At 41.7% G+C, this 22,500-nt stretch overlaps 1 protein-coding gene across 1 annotated transcript in view; it reads right to left on the bottom strand.

Moving 5' to 3' along the window:
* Nucleotides 1-19,359, bottom strand: part of LOC311144418 (extracellular matrix organizing protein FRAS1-like) — a gene marked incomplete at both ends in the record, with an annotated part of 83,685 nt that extends 64,326 nt beyond the window's left edge. Inside the window, 7 exons of the mRNA XM_084180426.1 lie at nucleotides 3,310-3,424; nucleotides 4,321-4,437; nucleotides 12,650-12,831; nucleotides 13,289-13,448; nucleotides 16,926-17,144; nucleotides 17,326-17,427; nucleotides 19,342-19,359. Of these exons, the coding sequence (XP_084036552.1) occupies nucleotides 3,310-3,424; nucleotides 4,321-4,437; nucleotides 12,650-12,831; nucleotides 13,289-13,448; nucleotides 16,926-17,144; nucleotides 17,326-17,427; nucleotides 19,342-19,359 (913 nt within the window). The remainder of the gene's footprint in view (nucleotides 1-3,309; nucleotides 3,425-4,320; nucleotides 4,438-12,649; nucleotides 12,832-13,288; nucleotides 13,449-16,925; nucleotides 17,145-17,325; nucleotides 17,428-19,341) is intronic.
* Between the last annotated feature and the right edge of the window lie 3,141 nt (nucleotides 19,360-22,500).

Below are 22,500 nucleotides of genomic sequence, written 5' to 3'. Positions count from 1 at the left end.
AATATTATAACTAGCATGTTGTCCTATAGATCTGTGTTATAATATTATAACTAGCATGTTGTCCTATAGATCTGTATTATAATATTATAACTAGCATGTTGTCCTATAGATCTGTGTTATAATATTATAACTAGCATGTTGTCATCCAGATCTGTGTTATAATATTATAACTAGCATGTTGTCCTATAGATCTGTATTATAATATTATAACTAGCATGTTGTCCTATAGATCTGTATTATAATATTATAACTAGCATGTTGTCCTATAGATCTGTATTATAATATTATAACTAGCATGTTGTCCTATAGATCTGTGTTATAATATTATAACTAGCATGTTGTCATCCAGATCTGTGTTATAATATTATAACTAGCATGTTGTCCTATATATCTGTGTTATAATATTATAACTAGCATGTTGTCCTATAGATCTGTATTATAATATTATAACTAGCATGTTGTCCTATAGATCTGTATTATAATATTATAACTAGCATGTTGTCCTATAGATCTGTATTATAATATTATAACTAGCATGATGTCATCCAGATCTGTATTATAATATTATAACTAGCATGTTGTCCTATAGATCTGTGTTATAATATTATAACTAGCATGTTGTCCTATAGATCTGTATTATAATATTATAACTAGCATGTTGTCCTATAGATCTGTATTATAATATTATAACTAGCATGTTGTCATCCAGTTCTGTGTTATAATATTATAACTAGCATGTTGTCCTATAGATCTGTATTATAATATTATAACAAGCATGTTGTCCTATAGATCTGTATTATAATATTATAACTAGCATGTTGTCCTATAGATCTGTGTTATAATATTATAACTAGCATGTTGTCCTATAGATCTGTATTATAATATTATAACTAGCATGTTGTCCTATAGATCTGTATTATAATATTATAACTAGCATGATGTCATCCAGATCTGTATTATAATATTATAACTAGCATGTTGTCCTATAGATCTGTGTTATAATATTATAACTAGCATGTTGTCCTATAGATCTGTATTATAATATTATAACTAGCATGTTGTCCTATAGATCTGTATTATAATATTATAACTAGCATGTTGTCATCCAGTTCTGTGTTATAATATTATAACTAGCATGTTGTCCTATAGATCTGTATTATAATATTATAACAAGCATGTTGTCCTATAGATCTGTATTATAATACTATAACTAGCATGTTGTCCTATAGATCTGTGTTATAATATTATAACTAGCATGTTGTCCTATAGATCTGTATTATAATATTATAACTAGCATGTTGTCCTATAGATCTGTGTTATAATATTATAACTAGCATGTTGTCCTATAGATCTGTGTTATAATATTATAACTAGCATGTTGTCATCCAGATCTGTATTATAATATTATAACTAGCATGTTGTCCTATAGATCTGTATTATAATATTATAACTAGCATGTTGTCATCCAGATCTGTATTATAATATTATAACTAGCATGTTGTCCCATAGATCTGTATTATAATATTATAACTAGCATGTTGTCCTATAGATCTGTATTATAATATTATAACTAGCATGTTGTCCTATAGATCTGTATTATAATATTATAACTAGCATGTTGTCATCCAGATCTGTATTATAATATTATAACTAGCATGTTGTCCCATAGATCTGTATTATAATATTATAACTAGCATGTTGTCCCATAGATCTGTATTATAATATTATAACTAGCATGTTGTCCTATAGATCTGTATTATAATATTATAACTAGCATGTTGTCCTATAGATCTGTATTATAATATTATAACTAGCATGTTGTCATCCAGATCTGTGTTATAATATTATAACTAGTATGTTGTCCTATAGATCTGTGTTGTAATATTATAACTAGCATGTTGTCATCCAGATCTGTATTATAATATTATAACTAGCATGTTGTCCTATAGATCTGTATTATAATATTATAACTAGCATGTTGTCCTATAGATCTGTTTTATAATATTATAACTAGCATGTTGTCCTATAGATCTGTATTATAATATTATAACTAGCATGTTGTCCTATAGATCTGTATTATAATATTATAACTAGCATGTTGTCCTATAGATCTGTGTTATAATATTATAACTAGCATGTTGTCATCCAGATCTGTATTATAATATTATAACTAGCATGTTGTCATACAGATATGTGTTATAATATTATAACTAGCATGTTGTCATACAGATCTGTATTATAATATTATAACTAGCATGTTGTCATACAGATATGTGTTATAATATTATAACTAGCATGTTGTCATACAGATCTGTATTATAATATTATAACTAGCATGTTGTCATCCAGATCTGTGTTATAATATTATAACTAGCATGTTGTCCTATAGAACTGTATTATAATATTATAACTAGCATGTTGTCCTATAGATCTGTGTTATAATATTATAACTAGCATGTTGTCCTATAGATCTGTATTATAATATTATAACTAGCATGTTGTCATCCAGATCTGTGTTATAATATTATATCTAGCATGTTGTCCTATATATCTGTGTTATAATATTATAACTAGCATGTTGTCCTATATATCTGTATTATAATATTATAACTAGCATGTTGTCCTATAGATCTGTGTTATAATATTATAACTAGCATGTTGTCCTATAGATTTGTGTTATAATATTATAACTAGCATGTTGTCCTATAGATCTGTATTATAATATTATAACTAGCATGTTGTCATCCAGTTCTGTATTATAATATTATAACTAGCATGTTGTCCTATAGATCTGTGTTATAATATTATAACTAGCATGTTGTCCTATAGATCTGTATTATAATATTATAACTAGCATGTTGTCCTATAGATCTGTTTTATAATATTATAACTAGCAAGTTGTCCTATATATCTGTGTTATAATATTATCTGGCATTTTGTCAAATACTTTGAGCGTTTGCTCAAGCTTCCCTGGAGTGTTGGCAATTTTAGGACTATTGGTTCATTAAGCCACATGTAAGCTCAATAAAGCCACAGGAAAAATCCATAAAGCCACAGGCCAGCTCAATCAAGCTACATGCAAGCTTAGTAAAGCAAGGCAAGCTCAATCAAGCCACAGGCCAGCTCAATCAAGCCAGGCAAGCTCAATCAAGCCAGGTTAGCTCAACCAAGCACAGATAAATGATTTGTAATGACTTCAAATAGTATTTGAACCAAGGTCTGGGTGTGTGCATTGAGAGTAAAGTTGTTTATAGGAAAACTTCCCCTCCTGTCTGTATTGAGACGCTAGAAGATGGCAGTGTAGATTACCTTGTCCCTGAGGTAGCGGCTTAGTGATGTTGTAGAAAAGCTTTTCACTGGGCGTCTCAGAGTCCACAAAGGACAAAGCTGTGGGTGTTACCACAGTCACACGATCTTCCAGCGCCTGCATGGATATAAACATACACATACACATACACATACACACACACACACACACACACACACACACACACACACATTTTTTATTTTATTTGTATCCACTAATGCCATTTGTGACGTAGCCCCAGAGAACTCTGGTCTATGCAACACACTATATAGGGAATCCGGGTGTCATTTGGGACGCCAGCCAGAGAAGAGAGGGAAGTCTGTAATGTCTAACCCCACACACACTCACACTCACACTCACACTCACACTCACACTCACACTCACACTCACACTCACACTCACACTCACACTCACACTCACACTCACACTCACACTCACACTCACACTCACACTCACACTCACACTCACACTCAACGCACGCACGCACGCACGCACGCACGCACACACACACACACACACACACACACACACACACACACACACACACACACACACACACACACACACACACACACACACACACACTCACACTCACACTCACACTCCACCCAACACACACACACACACTCCAACACACACACACACACACACACATTCCACCCAGAACACAGACACTCCATCCAACACACTCACACACTCTCCAACCAACACACACACACTCACACACACGCACACACTCCAACCAACACACACACATTCCATCCAACACACACTCCACCCAACACACACTCCATCCAACACACACACAAACTCCAATCAACAAACACACACACTCCACCCAAAACACACACACACACTCTGCACCCAACACACACACACACACACTCACTCACTATTGTAGACTTTCTCTATTGTAGACTTTCACTATTGTAGACTTTCACTAGGCACTGTACATAATCTAAGACTCCACAGTAGATAGTGTATTCTTTCCTGTTGTTCTGTTCTTCCATTACCGTTATCTGTAGGTCACAGGCGGGGGCCAGCTTGGGGAACCCTGGGAGATCAGGCATCACTCCGATGGTGAAGGTCTGAGCATCACTGAGCGTGTCTGGGGACCCCTCACTAGACACCTGGAAGATGACGACATTTCGAATCATACTGTAACTTTATCATCAAGCTTTAACCATGACCTAACCTCTTGTGGATAGTCACACGTAACATAAATGTCATGGTAGCGTCTGTCAAATGACTGTTGGAAGTGACTAGTAACGAGGAACTGTGTTTTCGATACGCTGATTTTTCCATCACTGATCATTTAGACAAATCACAACTCTTTTCGAATTTCGGGAGGACATTTGGTCCATAGACTTGCCTGAAACCCGCAGATAGTTTCCGTTTTAGCGGGGTGGAAACACAAGTCGTGTTAGTATCTTTCTCCTAACATCTAACAAGTAGCTATGGTAAAGGGTAGGCCTAAAACTGTTGTGGACCTGTTGTTCATCTAGAACTAGTAAATATGTAGTGCATCGCTTATGACCATGTTATAAGCTGCTTAAATAATATGTTATGTAGCACAGTATAGCATTATAGTGCTTATATAGTGAAACTAATGAACATGACAGCAGTTTTACAAAGTTCATCTGCCAAGTTATTTTATCCTGTACCCTCTAATTTTCACACCGCGGATTTGACATGTAGCCGCACATCTCAATAAAAGTGCAAATAAAACAAATAACTTACTGACATAATTTAATAGTTCATATTTAATAATTCATATTTAATAGTTAACATTTAATAGTTGATCTCCCAACACCCATTCCATAGAAGGCATCTTGTCCTCTAGAACCAGATCAGTTTGAATGTTAAGGCTGTCAAAATAAACTACTTGGAAGATGACAGTATTCGCTCATGATGAAAATATCTGACGAGCTGAGTTTTGACAGGGTCATAACTTTACTGTTATCATGATGAGACACTTCAGAAATATATTGTTTTGCTTTAACCTTAGCTGATGGTGCCAACATGTTAAGAGAATGAGAAAGAGAGAGAGAGGGAAAGAGAGGGAGAGAGAGAGAGAGAGAGAGAGAGAGAGAGAGAGAGAGAGAGAGAGAGAGAGAGAGAGAGAGAGAGAGAGAGAGAGAGAGAGAGACAGAGAGGGACAGAGCGATAAAGCAGAAAGTGTGGCGAGAGAGAGAGAGAGAGAGAGAGAGAGAGAGAGAGAGAGAGAGAGACAGAGAGGGACAGAGCGATAAAGCAGAAAGTGTGGCGAGAGAGAGGGAGAGACAGAGAGAGCGTCAGAGAGACAAGGGGAGAGAGAAAACCATCAAACAAGAAAATGAGAGAACATTCAAATGACTGTGATCTCTCTCTATGTTCTTGGCTGCTGATTTGCCTTGTTCTGCCAGGCTCTATGAAAGCTGTTAGCTTAACCTGGCTGCCACACATCCATTTGTTATGGCCTAAACGCTGCTGAGCGCTGAGTCTACTTCACAAGGATAATCCCTAATTTAGCACTAATTTGTGAGTAATTTGTTTCCATTTGCTCCAACGCAGTAAGATGAGACACACACAGAGAGAGAGAGGGTGCCCATGTTTAATCCGTAAACATGGGAACCCTCATAGATATCATACTGACTAACTTACCCTCTAAATACACCTCCGCTGTCTTCAACCAGGATCTCAGCGATCACTGCCTTATTGCCTGCGTCCGTAACGGGTCCGCGGTCAAACGACCACCCCTCATCACTGTCAAACGCTCCCTAAAACACTTTAGCGAACAGGCCTTCCTAATTGACCTGGCCCAGGTATACTGGATGGATATCGATCTCATTCCGTCAGCCTGGTTGTTCTTTAAAAGTAATTTCCTCTCAATCTTAAATAAACATGCCCCATTCAAAAAATACAGAACTAAGAACAGATATAGCCCCTGGTTCTCCTCAGACTTAACTGCCCTTGACCAGCACAAAAACATCCTGTGGCGTACTGCATTAGCATCGAATAGCCCCCGCGATATGCAACTTTTCAGGGAAGTTAGGAACCAATATACACAAGCAGTTAGGAAAGCAAAGGCTAGCTTTTTCAAACAGAAATTTGCATCCTGTAGCACTAACTAAGTTTTGGGACACTGTAAAGTCCATGGAGAATAAGAGCACCTCCTCCCAGCTGCCCACTGCACTGAGGCTAGGAAACACTATCACCACCGATAAATCTACACTTAAAATAAAACGACCCTTTCTTTCTAAAACTAGCCGCCGAAATTGTCGCAACCCCTATTACTAGCCTGTTCAACCTCTCTTTCATAATGTCTGAGATCCCCAGAGATTGGAAAGCTGCCGCGGTCATCCCCCTCTTCAAAGGGGGTGACACTCTAGATCCAAACTGTTACAGACCTATATCCATCCTGCCCTGCCTTTCGAAAGTTTTTGAAAGCCAAGTTAACAAACAGATCACCGACCATTTCGAATCCCACCGTACCTTCTCCGCTATGCAATCCGGTTTCCGAGCTGGTCATGGGTGCACCTCAGCCACGCTCAAGGTCCTAAACGATATTATAACCGCAATCAATAATAGACAGTACTGTGCAGCCGTCTTCATTGACCTGGCCAAGGCTTTCGACTCTGTCAACCACTGCATTCTTATTGGCAGACTAAATAGCCTTGGTTTCTCAAATGACTGCCTCGCCTGGTTCACCAAGTACTTCTCAGATAGAGTTCAATGTGTCAAATCGGAGGGCCTTTTGTCTGAACCTATGGGTTCAATTCTTGGGCCGACTCTTTTCTCTGTGTATATCAATGATGTCGCTCTTGCTGCTGGTGACTCTCAGATCCACCTCTACGCAGATGACACCATTTTGTATACATCTGGCCCTTCATTGGACACTGTGTTAACAAACCTTCAAAGGAGCTTCAATGCCATACAACACTCCTTCCATGGCCTACAACTGCTCTTAAACACTAGTAAAACTAAATGCATGCTCTTCAATCGAACGCTGCTGGCACCTGCCAACCCGACTAGAATCACTACTCTCGACGGGTCTGACCTAGAGTATGTGGACAACTACAAATACCTAGGTGTCTGGTTAGACTGTAAACTCTCCTTCCAGACTCACATTAAGCATCTCCAAACCAAAGTTAAATCTAGAATCGGCTTCCTATTTCGCAACAGCCTCCTTCACTCATGCTGCCAAACATGCCCTCGAAAAACTGACTATCCTACCGATCCTTGACTTCGGCGATGTCATTTACAAAATAGCCTCCAACACTCTACTCAGCAAATTGGATGTAGTCTATCACAGTGCCATCCGTTTTGTCACCAAAGCCCCATATACTACCCACCACTGTGACCTGTACGCTCTTGTTGGCTGGTCCTCACTACATATTCGTCGCCAAACCCACTGGCTCCAGGCCATCTATAAATCACTGCTAGGCAAATCCCCGCCTTATCTTAGCTCATTGGTCACCATAGCAATACCCACCCGTAGTATGCGCTCCAGCAGGTATATCTCACTGGTCATCCCCAAAGCCAACACCTCCTTTGGCCGCCATTCCTTCCAGTTCTCTGCTGCCAATGACTGGAACGAATTGCAAAAATCTCTGAAGCTGGAGACTCTTATCTCCCTCACTAACTTTAAGCATCAGTTGTCAGAGCACCTTACCGATCACTGCACCTGTACACAGCCCATCTGTAATTAGCCCACCCAACTACCTCATCCCCATATTGTTATTTATTTTGCTCATTTGCACCCCAGTATCTCTATTTGCACATCATCTCTTGCACATCTATCATTCCAGTGTTAAAACTAATTTTGCACTATGGCCTATTTATTGCCTTACCTCCATAACTTGCTACATTTGAACACACTGTATATATATTTTCTGTTGTATTTTTGACTTTATGTTTTGTTTACCCCATATGTAACTCTGTGTTGTTGTTGTTTTTATCGCACTGCTTTGCTTTTTCTTGGCCAGGTCGCAGTTGTAAATGAGAACTTGTTCTCAACTGGCTTACCTGGTTAAATAAAAGTGCGAAAAAAGAAAGAAAAAAAAGATGTATTTATCTGTGCCATATACAGTGGGGAAAAAAAGTATTTAGTCAGCCACCAATTGCGCAAGTTCTCCCACTTAAAAAGATGAGAGAGGCCTGTAATTTTCATCATAGGTACACGTCAACTATGACAGACAAAATGAGGAGAAAAAAATCCAGAAAATCACATTGTAGGATTTTTAATGAATTTATTTGCAAATTATGGTGGAAAATAAATATTTGGTCAATAACAAAAGTTTCTCAATACTTTGTTATATACCCTTTGTTGGCAATGACACAGGTCAAACGTTTTCTGTAAGTCTTCACAAGGTTTTCACACACTGTTGCTGGTATTTTGGCCCATTCCTCCATGCAGATCTCCTCTAGAGCAGTGATGTTTTGGGGCTGTCGCTGGGCAACACGGACTTTCAACTCACTCCAAAGACTTTCTATGGGGTTGAGATCTGGAGACTGGCTAGGCCACTCCAGGACCTTGAAATGCTTCTTACGAAGCCACTCCTTCGTTGCCCGGGCGGTGTGTTTGGGATCATTGTCATGCTGAAAGACCCAGCCACGTTTCATCTTCAATGCCCTTGCTGATGGAAGGAGGTTTTCACTCAAAATCTCACGATACATGGCCCCATTCATTCTTTCCTTTACACGGATCAGTCGTCCTGGTCCCTTTGCAGAAAAACAGCCCCAAAGCATGATGTTTCCACCCCCATGCTTCACAGTAGGTATGGTGTTCTTTGGATGCAACTCAGCATTCTTTGTCCTCCAAACACGACGAGTTGAGTTTTTACCAAAAAGTTCTATTTTGGTTTCATCTGACCATATGACATTCTCCCAATCCTCTTCTGGATCATCCAAATGCACTCTAGCAAACTTCAGACGGGCCTGGAAATGTACTGGCTTAAGCAGGGGGACACGTCTGGCACTGCAGGATTTGAGTCCCTGGCGGCGTAGTGTGTTACTGATGGTAGGCTTTGTTACTTTGGTCCCAGCTCTCTGCAGGTCATTCACTAGGTCCCCCTGTGTGGTTCTGGGATTTTTGCTCACCGTTCTTGTGATCATTTTGACCCCACGGGGTGAGATCTTGCATGGAGCCCCAGATCGAGGGAGATTATCAGTGGTCTTGTATGTCTTCCATTTCCTAATAATTGCTCCCACAGTTGATTTCTTCAAACCAAGCTGCTTACCTATTGCATATTCAGTCTTCCCAGCCTGGTGCAGGTCTACAATTTTGTTTCTGGTGTCCTTTGACAGCTCTTTGGTCTTGGCCATAGTGGAGTTTGGAGTGTGACTGTTTGAGGTTGTGGACAGGTGTCTTTTATACTGATAACAAGTTCAAACAGGTGCCATTAATACAGGTAACGAGTGGAGGACAGAGGAGCCTCTTAAAGAAGAAGTTACAGGTCTCTGAGAGCCAGAAATCTTGCTTGTTTGTAGGTGACCAAATACTTATTTTCCACCATAATTTGCAAATAAATTCATAAAAAATCCTACAATGTGATTTTCTGGATTTTTTTTCCTCAATTTGTCTGTCATAGTTGACGTGTACCTATGATGAAAATTACAGGCCTCTCTCATCTTTTTAAGTCGGAGAACTTGCACAATTGGTGGCTGACTAAATACTTTTTTCCCCCACTGTACAGTGCCTTCAGAAAGTATTCACACCCCTTGACTTTTTCCAGATTTTGTTGTGTTACAGCCTGTATTTAAAATGGATCAAATTGAGTTTTTTTGTCACTGGCCTACACACAATACCACATAATGTCAAAATGAAATTATGTTTTTCGACATTTTTACAAATTTATAAAAAATGAAAAGCTGAAAAGTCTTGAGTCAATAAATATTCAACCCTAACCCTAAAAATTAAGAAAATGCAGACATTGAATATTCCTTTTAGCATGGTGAAGTTATTAATTACACTTGGATGGTGTATCAATATACCCAGTCACTACAAAGATACAGCCGTCCTTCCTAACTTAGTTGCTCGAGAGGAAGGAAACCACTCAGGGATTTCACCATGAGGCCAATGGTGACTTTAAAACAGTTACAGAGTTAAATGGCTGTGATAGGAGAAAACTGAGGATGGATCAACAACATTGTAGTTACTCCACAATACTAACCTAAACGACAGAGCGAAAAGAAGGAAGCTTGTATAAAATAAAAATATTCCAAAACATGCATCCTGTTTGCAACAAGGCACTAAAGTAAAACTGCTAAAAATGTGGCAAAGAAATTAACTTTATGAACTGAATACAAAGCGTTATTTTGGGGGCAAATCCGACACAACACATCACTGAGTACCATTCATATATTATTTTCAAGCATGGTGGTGGCTGCATCATGTTATGGGTATGCTTGTCATCGGTAAGGACTAGGGAGTTTTTTAGGATATAAAGAAATGGAATAGAGCTAAGTACAGGCAAAATCCTAGAGGAAAACCTGGTTCAGTCTGCTTTCCAACAGACACTGGGAGACAAATTCACCTTTCAGCAGGACAATAACCTAAAACATAAGGCCAAATATACACTGGAGTTGCTGACCACGACGACATTGAATGTTCCTGAGTGGCCTAGTTACATTTTTTACTTAAATCTGCTTGAAAATGTATGGCAAGACTTGAAAAACTTAAAGTTTGTCTATTTAAATTACTATACAAAATTCTTGCAACCAATAGAATGTTATGTATTCAGGAATTGGTTCAGGAATTGCTGAAAAATCACAACATTTACCTAAAGCTAACTCTGTATAATAGCACTGCTGGGTGACTTGAAAAGCCATAGTCATTCGATCAATAATTTAATAATACTCTTAGTAAAAATGTTAATCTCTAATTTACAATCTGTAGAAACTATGAGAATAGAAAGGTTCAGAACTTTTGTGAAACATCACAGCACAGTTAAAAAATATATGGAAAGTAGAAATCTAAACTGGATGGTTTTTAGAGATACTGTAGACGGGAGGGGTTGAGGGTAGCTGAAGGGTGACCCAAAAAAAATCAAAATAAGAAAAAGATAACTAATGCCAAATGTACTGTGTCCGTAAAATGTATAAAGTGTGTATAAGCTGGAAATAGAAGCCTAAGTAACGTTGTCCATTAGTTTAATCCAATTAGAATAGGGGTGGAAGAAGGAAAATATATTTTAAAAAGATAAAACAAATATATGGGGGATTGGAAATAATGCAGACAATTACATTGATAGAACCCACAATCTATCTGCAATATTAAAGCTGATCTACCCCCTAAAAAATGTAAACACTTGAGTGTGGATGGCTATGAAGGATGGTGGGTGGAGGAGGGGAGGGAGAGATAAAATGAGGGAAAAGCAATGGAGACAGACAGCAGAGAGGAAGAGAGAAGTTGGAAGGAGAGAGGGATATGCAGAGGAGAAAGGATTTTTTATTTATATTTTTTTAAACCGTTATTTAACCAGGTAAGCCAGTTGAGAACAAGTTCTCATTTACAACTGCAACCTAGCCAAGATGAAGCAAAGCAGTGCGATAAAAACAACAACAACACAGAGTTACATATGGAATAAACAAAAACGTACGGTCAATAACACAATAGAAAAATCTATATACAGTGTGTGCAAATGTAGTAAGTTATGGAGGTAAGGCAATAAATAGGCCATAGTGCAAAATAATTACAATTTAGTATTAACACTGGAGTGATAGATGTGCAGAAGATGATGTGCAAATAGAGATACTGGGGTGCAAATGAGCAAAATAAATAACAATGTAAATAACAATATGGGGATGAGGTAGTTGGGTGGGCTAATTACAGATGGGCTGTGTACAGGTGCAGTGATCGGTAAGCTGCTCTGACAACTGATGCTTAAAGTTAATGAGGGAGAAAAGTGTCTCCAGCTTCAGAGATTTTTGTAGTTCGTTCCAGTCATTTGCAGCAGAGAACTGGAAGGAATGGCGGCCAAAGGAGGTGTTGGCTTTGGGGGTGACCAGTGAGATATACCTGCTGGAGCGCAGACTACGGGTGGGTGTTGCTATGGTGACCAATGAGCTAAGATAAGGCTGGGATTTGCCTAGCAGTGATTTATAGATGGAAGGAAGAAGAGAGAGGTTGGAAGGAGAGAGGGATATGCAGAGGAGAAAGGAAGAAGAGAGAAGAGATATAGAAATAGGGGAAGAAAGAAGATAACTGAAAAAAGAAAGTAATAGAGTTGAAAAAAGGAAGACAAGAAGGCTAGGAAGAAAACAGAATGGACCAGAGATTGTTTGTGAGCTTGTGCCCAGTGAGCCTGAGGCAGGCAGGCAGGTGGGTTGGTGGACAATGGACACACAACCACCACTCACCTGGAACTGGAAGGTGTCTCCTTGCGTCCTGCCGGCGGTACCAAAGTGTTTGTACCACACACTGCCCTCATTCACATCCTGCTGAGTGAAGGAGGAGGTGGGGGTAGAGATTCTGTCATCGGGCGAGGGCTGCCAACCTTCCACTGGGCCGTCGGCTGGCATTGGCACCAATACCACTTCCCCTAGAGGGAGGAGAGGGAAAAAGAGAGAAGAGAGAGAGGGGGGAGAGAGAGAGAGGGTAATGGAGAGTTAGAAGGTAAGGGAGAGAAAGAAGGTAAGGGAGAGAGAGAGAAGGTAAGGGAGAGAGAGAAGGTAAGGGAGAGAGAGAAGGTAAGGGAGAGAGAGAGAAGGTAAGGGAGAGAAAGAAGGTAAGGGAGAGAGAGAGAAGGTAAGGGAGAGAGAGAGAAGGTAAGGGAGAGAGAGAAGGTAAGGGAGAGAGAGAAGGTAAGGGAGAGAGAGAAGATAAGGGAGAGAGAGAAGGTAAGGGAGAGGGTAATTAGATCATTAGGGGTTTGAGAGAGGTGTGGGAGGTAAGCGGCAGTCAAAAAGACAAATTAGCATCATTACCAAATGAACACAGTGTGAGTAAGCAGAAACAGGAGCATGTTTGGGGGGGGGCGGTAAGGCTGTGTATCGTACCGTATTTGGGGCTTCCCTTGGAGCGCACTATGGTGTAGATGATCTGGTCATCGCTGGCACCCTGATACTCTGTCCTCAGATACCTCTTCCCCAGCTGTACCATGCCTCCCTCTCTCACCCACGTGGTGGGCACCGACAGAACATGAGGAGCATGGGTAAGCTGTAAAAAAAACAAGATATGTAACAATTATTATTTATTTTCAATGGCAGATATTGTTTGAAAGTACTGTAATTCAATTCAGTTATTCAGCCTGATGCCCAACCCATGGGGACTTCTGATGAATCATTTGTATAAGAGCAGGAAGTTGTCTCATCCTGCCAACCAACATGCACCGTCCTCACCAATTCAGGTGTGACAATATTAGGAAGGTGTTGCTAATGTTTTGTACACTCACTACCTTTGACCAGGGTCCATAGTCGAGGATAGGGCCATGTGGAACGAACCCAGAGGCTTAGCCCTCTTGAGGGGGAATGTCATCCATCACCGTCTCATTAAAGACTAATTACTCTCCAGCTCTCTCCATGATCCATCTCTCAGGAGATCCTTTGTAACCCGGCTAGCACAAGGCTTGGCAAGGCTTGGCACCGGGGGGAACAGTTGGAGAGAGAAAGCGCCATGGTAATGGCAGTATTACGGGTGACTAAAACATGAGAGAGATCGACTAAGTGTACTCTGAGTCTGTTGCTGCTGCATGGGGTACACAGATCTAAAAATACATTACAGGTGAAAGGAATATGGAGGATGCTACGCTTACAGCTGTCTAGTTCACATCGCATCAGCAGATGAAGGAGAGGAAGAGGAGAGGAAGATAAGATAAGCGGAGAAGGACAATGCTGCTTCGCATCAGCCTTACAATGACAGCTCAATGGGCTGTCTGAAAGGTGTGTGTGTGTGTGTGTGTGTGTGTGTGTGTGTGTGTGTGTGTGTGTGTGTGTGTGTGTGTGTGTGTGTGTGTGTGTGTGTGTGTGTGTGTGTGTGTGTGTGTGTGTGTGTGTGTGTGTGTGTGTAATATTAAGCACATTGCTTCGCTTTACAACAGGCGTATAGGTTACCTGGCTGGCATGAAAATGAACCACGGGAAAAGCGTCTTCCATTCGCTATTTTTAAGTGCATAAATGACATGTATTTATTTTCCCCATGCCCCTGTTTCGAGACAGGTCATGATACATGATAATGGTCCATTCTAAATCAAAACTAATATCACACATATATTATTTAGTATATGTAAAGACAACATTAAATCAAGAATAGTCAGACGGTTGACAATATTAGCCTATCACTTGTGAATGATGTATTATCACTTGTGAATGATGCCCAGCGTGTGCAGTAAGGCAAGAAACAGAGCATGCCTTTTTCGCACACCTCATGTAGCCTAGCCCATAGGCATATATGTTTTGATAAGGTTTGTATCACAACTAAAGTGGCCAAATAACTTCGTAAAAATGAAGCACATTAATTAGCTTTACAACCGGTGTAGAGCCTATCTGGCATACACTACCGTTCAAAAGTTTAGGGTCACTCAGAAATATCCTTGTTTTGGAAAGAAAAGCAATCTTGTTGTCCATTAAAGTATAATCAAATTGATCAGAAATACAGTGTAGACATTGTTAATGTTGTAAATGGCTGTTGAAGCTGGAAACGGCTGATTTTTTTATGGAATATCTACATAGGCGTACAGAGGCCCATTATCAGCAACCATCAGTCCTGTGTTCCAATGGCACGTTGTGTTTGCTAATCCAAGTTTATCATTTTAAAAGGCTAATTGATCATTAGAAAACCCTTTTGCGATTATGTTAGCACAGCTGAAAACTGTTGTGCTGATTAAAGAAGCAATAAAACTGGCCTTCTTGAGACTAGTTGAGTATCTGGAGCATCAGCAATTGTTGGTTCGATTACAGGCTCAAAATGGCCAGAAACAAAGAACTTTCTTCTGAAACTCGACAGTCTATTCTTGGTCTGAAAAATTAAGGCTATTCCATGCAAGAAATTGCCAAGAAACTGAAGATCTCGTACAACGCTGTGTACTACTCCCTTCACAGAACAGTGCAAACTGGCTCTAACCAGAATAGAAAGAGGAGTGAGAGGCCCCGGTGCACAACTGAGCAAGAGGACAAATACATTAGAGTGTCTAGTTTGAGAAACAGACGCCTCACAGGTCCTCAACTGGCAGCTTCATTAAATAGTACCCGCAAAACACCAGTCTCAACGTCAACAGTGAAGAGGTGACTCCGGGATGCTGACCAGAGTTGCAAAGAAAAAGCCATATCTCAGGCTGCCCATCTTTATCTTTTATTTTTATTGGCCAGTCTGAGATATTGCTTTTTCTTTGCACTCTGCCTAGAAGGTCAGCATCCCGGAGTCGCCTCTTCACTGTTGACGTCCTCTTGCTCAGCTGTGCACCGGGGCCTCCCACTCCTCTTTCTATTCTGGTTAGAGCCAGTTTGTGCTGTTCTGTGAAGGGAGTAGTACACAGCGTTGTACGAGATCTTCAGTTTCTTGGCAATTTCTCGCATGGAATAGCCTTCATTTCTCTTCATTCTTCTTCATTTCTTATGACCCCAAACTTTTGAATGATAGTGAATATAGGAGGCGTGTGAGTTTCATGTTTGGGGAAGATAATTTTCACCATAAAAATGCACCTTTATAATAAAGCATTACATGCATAATAGCATTTGTGGTCACTTTTGAGAACAGTGTTTTCCCGCTAATTAATTGCATTTTGGAACATTCACACTTATAGCCTACTGCCATGTGCGCATTGCTGGGCTTATAGTGTGATGAAAAAGCCTAATAGCTAATAACATTTTAACCTAAACGTTCTGATCTGTTGCGTCAGCCTCATTGCTTTTAAAAGTTTTTTTGATGCGAGTGGTTGTATTAATTTGGGATCTATCGCATCCCACAATTGTCCCAGAGTATGTTTGGAATATTTGGAGATGGTTTGGGGATGCTTGCTGCCTCAGGACCTGGACAACTTGCCTTAAAAGAACGAAACCATGAATTCTGCTCTGTTTCAGAGAATTCTACAGGAGAATGTCAGACCATCCGTCTGTGAGCTGAAGCTGAAGCGCAGCTGGGTCATGCAGCAAGACAATGATCCAAAACACACAATCAAGTCTACATGAAAATGGCTAAAAAACAACACATTTGAAGTTTTGGAATGGCCTAGTCAAAGTCCAGTTTGAGATGTTGTGGCAGGACTTGAAATGAGCAGTTCATGCTTGAAAACCCACAAATGTCGCTGAGTTCTGCATGGAAGAGTGGGTCAAAATTCCTCCACAGCAACGTGAGTGACTGATCAACAACTACAGGAAGGGTTTGGTTGGAGTCATTGCAGCTAAAGGTGGCACAACCAGTTATTGAGTGTAAGGGGGCAATTACGTTTTCACACAGGGGCATTGGGTGTTGCATAACTTTGTTTACGAAATAAATAAAATAAGTATGTAATTGTTGTGTTATTTGTTCACTCAGGTTCCCTTTATCTAATATTAGGTTTTGGTTGAAGATCTGATAACATTCAGTATCAAAAGTAGAGAAAATCAGAAATGGAACAAATACTTTCTCATGGTACTGTAGTATTTGACCTGACAGTCGGGCAAAAAACATACAATCCCTCTCTCCCTCCTTCCTTCCTACCTTCTGAGTAATGGTGACCTGCAGTAGAATGTTCTGGTAGCTGTGTCCATCGTTGACCTGTAACAGCATCCTGTCCCGTCGCCCCGTCGACCCGTCATGGACATACTGCACCTGTTCCCGTGACAACTCCTCCATCTTGAACTGGCTCAGCGCCCGGTCGCCGTGGAGACGGGTCAGGCGGCCATGTTGGGGCGGGTCCAGAACCATGACCAGGACGTCCTTTGAGGAAGAGACACACACAGGGGGATGTTTAGATACACACACACTTTCAGACACAGACACACACACACACACACACACACACTCACACTCACACACACACACAAACAGACAGACACGCACACACACACACACACACACACATACATACGGACACACAAATGCAAGCACACACACAAACCTGAGGGTTGTCTGGGTCGTCGATCTGAAGCACGGCCTTGGAGATGACCGCCGTCTCCCCTCCGTCCACCAGCAAAGGATTGTGGGTAAGAATCTGCGGGGGCTGTGTGACAGAAGATGGAAGCAGAGTTACAATTCACTGATTCAGACTTGTTACTCATTGTGTTTTTTTTAGATAACAAATAAATGACACAGGAGTAAACACATTTCTGGACTTGATAGTTAAAACAGAAGAGGGGCTGAACTAAAGAAATAAACAATTTAAACAGAATTAGTTAGAGAAGAGGTCAACTCTGTCTCTGTCTGATAAGGAATTGGAATGACAGAACACCACTAGCGACAGAATTGGCCCGGACTCTAAAACAAGGGCCAACATTTCAACACTATAGCACAGATGGTGACACCCGAGGGCTGGCTGAACTATCTCAGAGAGGCCCCTACTGTTATGAGAATACATTCTGCTGATCACTATCTGCCTGACATTCAAAGAAGGGTGTACTTGGAATTGCTGCGATGTGTGGTCGTTTTCTAATAGTAAACTTAGTTGATTGCACTGACTGTAAGTCACACTGGATAAGTGTCTGCTAAATTACTCAAATGTAAAAGTAAATATTTCCACAGTGGTGAAACATGGTCTGTTATCTGTCAGCTGTCAGCCTGGGATGTTGATATAACATAACATGAGGTTAAGCCATGATTCCCTACTTAGGCATAGGCTACCTGAACTGTTACACAATGGCAACAGCTCAAAGCGGACTATTTACTTTTACATTTGAGTAATTTTACAGTGTGTTTAAGTAGTGATCTCTCTCTCCTATACTCATTTAGTGAGTGAGTGTCAGAGCGGAAGTCCACCTACGAGGGGGTGGAGTTACATGACCCTTTTCTCACAGTGCTCTATCTATGTGTCAGCTACAGTCAGCTACATATACAATAAGACACTAACTACAACAGCCAGTCACTCATTTAAATTGGCCTCTGCCAAACTGCCAAACATTTGTTAGGTGTGAATTAATCCCATTTCCAGACACAGCTGGTGGACCAACGCGACAAACTTGGCCTTCGTTAGCGAATACAGAAAAACCAGGAGAAACTCACGACGCATAGGCATTGGTTTAATCGGCTTAATCTACCGACCAAACATATCCCGCAGCACATTCCCCGTAACCCTCCATCGTACGCAGCACACAACAAGAGCAGATCCATGCCTCACAGTCCTGTGACTCTCTACATGTAAAGGCCCAGTGCAGTCAAAAACATGATTTTCCTGTTTTATATATATTTCCACACTATGAGGTTGGAATAATACTGTGAAATTGTGAAAATGATGATAATGCTATTTTTGTGTAAGAGCTGTTTGAAAAGACCTCTTGAAATTTCAGCCTGTTTTGGTGGGATGAAGTTTAGGATTGCATAATCTCAGTTAAGCCGGGAATGATTAAGTTCGATTAAGTTCTGGGTCCATACGTGTTAAGAGAAGAGATAGAATGAGGATCGGAACCAGAACAAAGAGCTCCACCTCTTTGCAAGTTAGGGGCAAGTCTATGGGCCAAATGTCCCCTCCTCTTCTGAAATTCGAAAGATGTCAATACCTGCAAAATCGTGATTGGTCCAAAGCACCGGAAATAATGCTGCTGGCTATCTCAAACACACCTCTTTGTATCGTGACAGATCTACGGTACCATTATGTTTACGTAGTCTGTCCACAACAGATTATGGCCTGCCTGGTGACATCACCAGGCCGTATAAGTTAATAGACCAATAACAAAGAGAGTTTCAAACCTCTCTGCCAATAATAGTTTGTTTTCCGGTTACAGATCCCTCCCATTAGGCTCGTCCAATTAGGCCCCTCACCCAGACCACTCCCAGACAGCCCTAGCAATACTACTGCTTGGGAAATTGTTCTTTGCTAAAAGGCGTATTGTTCTTTGCTAAGGTACTGAATTGTTATCTGGAATCTGCATTGGACCTTTAACTGAAGACAAATACTTTACTCAGTAAGGTCACTCCCATGTACTTCTGTGGTCACTCCCATGTACTTCTGTGGTCACTCCCATATACTTCTGTGGTCACTCCCATATACTTCTGTGGTCACTCCCATGTACTTCTGTGGTCACTCCCATATACTTCTGTGGTCACTCCCATGTACTTCTGTGGTCACTCCCATGTACTTCTGTGGTCACTCCCATGTACTTCTGTGGTCACTCCCATGTACTTCTGTGGTCACTCCCATGTACTTCTGTGGTCACTCCCATGTACTTCTGTGGCCACACTCCCACTAAGGCCACATTTCAATCGTTAATGTACCAGCCTTTTATGTGCTGTGTGCAATATCCTGATATATACTGTGTACAATATCCTGTTATATACTGTGTACAATAGCCTGGTATATACTGTGTACAATAGCCTGGTATATACTGTGTACAATAGCCTGGTATATAGCCTGGTATATACTGTGTACAATAGCCTGGCATATACTGTGTACAATAGCCTGGGGACGAGGTAAGGAGTGAATTCAGCACAGAGGGAGTAGAGATGGTTGATTTATCGGTCTCCCCTTCAGAGGTGTACTGTTCAGCTCTGTGCCCTGCTAAATCATGTATACTGTTACCCCTTCAGAACAGTCATGTAGTGTCCACCTCTGTACCATGCTAAATCATGTATACTGTTACCCCTTCAGAACAGTCATGTAGTGTCCACCTCTGTACCATGCTAAATTTTACATTTTTGTAATTTAGCAGACGCTCTTATCCAGAGCGACTTACAGTTAGTGAGTGCATACATTATTATTTTTTTCATACTGGCCCCCCGTGGGAATCGAACCCACAACCCTGGCATTGCAAAACGCCACGCTCTACCAACTGAGCTACATCCCTGCCGGCCATTCCATTCCCTCCCCTACCCTGGACGACACTGGGCCAATTGCACGCCGCCCCACGGGTCTCCCGGTCGCGGCCGGCTACGACAGAGCCTGGATTCGAACCAGGATCTCCAGCTCTAGCTACCTAGCCTTAGACCACTGCGCCACTCGGGAGTCAGCGCGGTCAAGTCAGCGGTCAGTCGGTCCATCAGCCATAAAGCAGGGCTGTTCAGTTCCAGCTGCTATACCTAACCATGACAGACCTGGACTTCTCTGGGGCTAAGTCCCAAAGGTCACACTAATCCCTTTGCAGTGCACTACTTTTGACCCTATGGGACTATATAGGGAAATAGGGTGACATTTGTGACGCAGCCCCAGAGAAGAGAGGGAAGTCTGTAATGTCTCGCCCCACAAACGCACACAAACACACACACACACGCACGCACGCACACACACACACACACACGCACGCACACATACACACAAACACACACACGCACACAAACACACACATACACACGCACACACACACACACACACACGCACACGCACACGCACACAAACACACACACCTTGTTGTGGCTGGAGAGTTGTCCCTAGCTACAGAGCTCGGAGGGAAACAGCCCCATTGGACACGGCTGGTAGCAAACACACTATGGGTGCCTGCTACTGCATGCCACAACATGCTAGCATGCTAAGCGCTAAGCTAGAACCCCACAATCATTTAGAAATCCCCTCTGAAACACGCAAGGAGGGCTAGGCTAACGTTCCTCTGTGTTTATGAACGAGGCAGGGCAGGGTTGCTCTGTGTTTATGAACGAGGCAAGGCAGGGTTGCTCTGTGTTTATGAACGAGGCAGGGCAGGGTTGCTCTGTGTATATGAACGAGGCAGGGCAGGGTTGCTCTGTGTATATGAACGAGGCAGGGCAGGGTTGCTCTGTGTTTATGAACGAGGCAGGGCAGGGTTGCTCTGTGTATATGAACGAGGCAGGGCAGGGTTGCTCTGTGTATATGAACGAGGCAGGGCAGGGTTGCTCTGTGTATATGAACGAGGCAGGGCAGGGTTGCTCTGTGTTTATGAACGAGGCAAGGCAGGGTTGCTCTGTGTTTATGAACGAGGCAGGGCAGGGTTGCTCTGTGTATATGAACGAGGCAGGGCAGGGTTGCTCTGTGTATATGAACGAGGCAGGGCAGGGTTGCTCTGTGTTTATGAACGAGGCAGGGCAGGGTTGCTCTGTGTATATGAACGAGGCAGGGCAGGGTTGCTCTGTGTATATGAACGAGGCAGGGCAGGGTTGCTCTGTGTATATGAAAGAGGCAGGGCAGGGTTGCTCTCTGTTTATGAACGAGGCAGGGCAGGGTTGCTCTGTGTATATGAACGAGGCAGGGCAGGGTTGCTCTCTGTTTATGAACGAGGCAGGGCAGGGTTGCTCTGTGTATATGAACGAGGCAGGGCAGGGTTGCTCTGTGTATATGAACGAGGCAGGGCAGGGTTGCTCTCTGTTTATGAACGAGGCAGGGCAGGGTTGCTCTGTGTATATGAAAGAGGCAGGGCAGGGTTGCTCTGTGTTTATGAACGAGGCAGGGCAGGGTTGCTCTGTGTTTATGAACGAGGCAGGGCAGGGTTGCTCTGTGTATATGAACGAGGCAGGGCAGGGTTGCTCTGTGTATATGAACGAGGCAGGGCAGGGTTGCTCTCTGTTTATGAACGAGGCAGGGCAGGGTTGCTCTGTGTATATGAAAGAGGCAGGGCAGGGTTGCTCTGTGTTTATGAACGAGGCAGGGCAGGGTTGCTCTGTGTTTATGAACGAGGCAGGGCAGGGTTGCTCTGTGTATATGAACGAGGCAAGGCAGGGTTGCTCTGTGTATATGAACGAGGCAGGGCAGGGTTGCTCTGTATTTATGACCAAGGCAGGGCAGGGTTCATATTTGGGCGAACAATTCACTTACTGTAATACTGCAACTTCTATCACAGCAAACAAAGCACTTACTGTAATACTGCAACTTCTATCACAGCAAACAACGCACTTACTGTAACATTGCAACTTCTATCACATCAAACACTTCACTTACTGTAATACTGCAACTTCTATCACAGCAAACAACGCACTTACTGTAATACTGCAACTTCTATCACAGTAAACAACGCACTTACTGTAATACTGCAACTTCTATCACAGCAAACAACGCACTTACTGTAATACTGCAACTTCTATCACAGCAAACAATACACTTACTGTAATACTGCAACTTCTATCACAGCAAACAATACACTTACTGTAATACTGCAACTTCTATCACAGCAAACAATACACT

Source organism: Coregonus lavaretus (assembly GCF_964263955.1).
Source record: "Coregonus lavaretus genome assembly, chromosome: 17".
Lineage (NCBI taxonomy): Eukaryota > Metazoa > Chordata > Actinopteri > Salmoniformes > Salmonidae > Coregonus > Coregonus lavaretus.
This window is presented reverse-complemented; position numbering and strand designations above follow the sequence as displayed.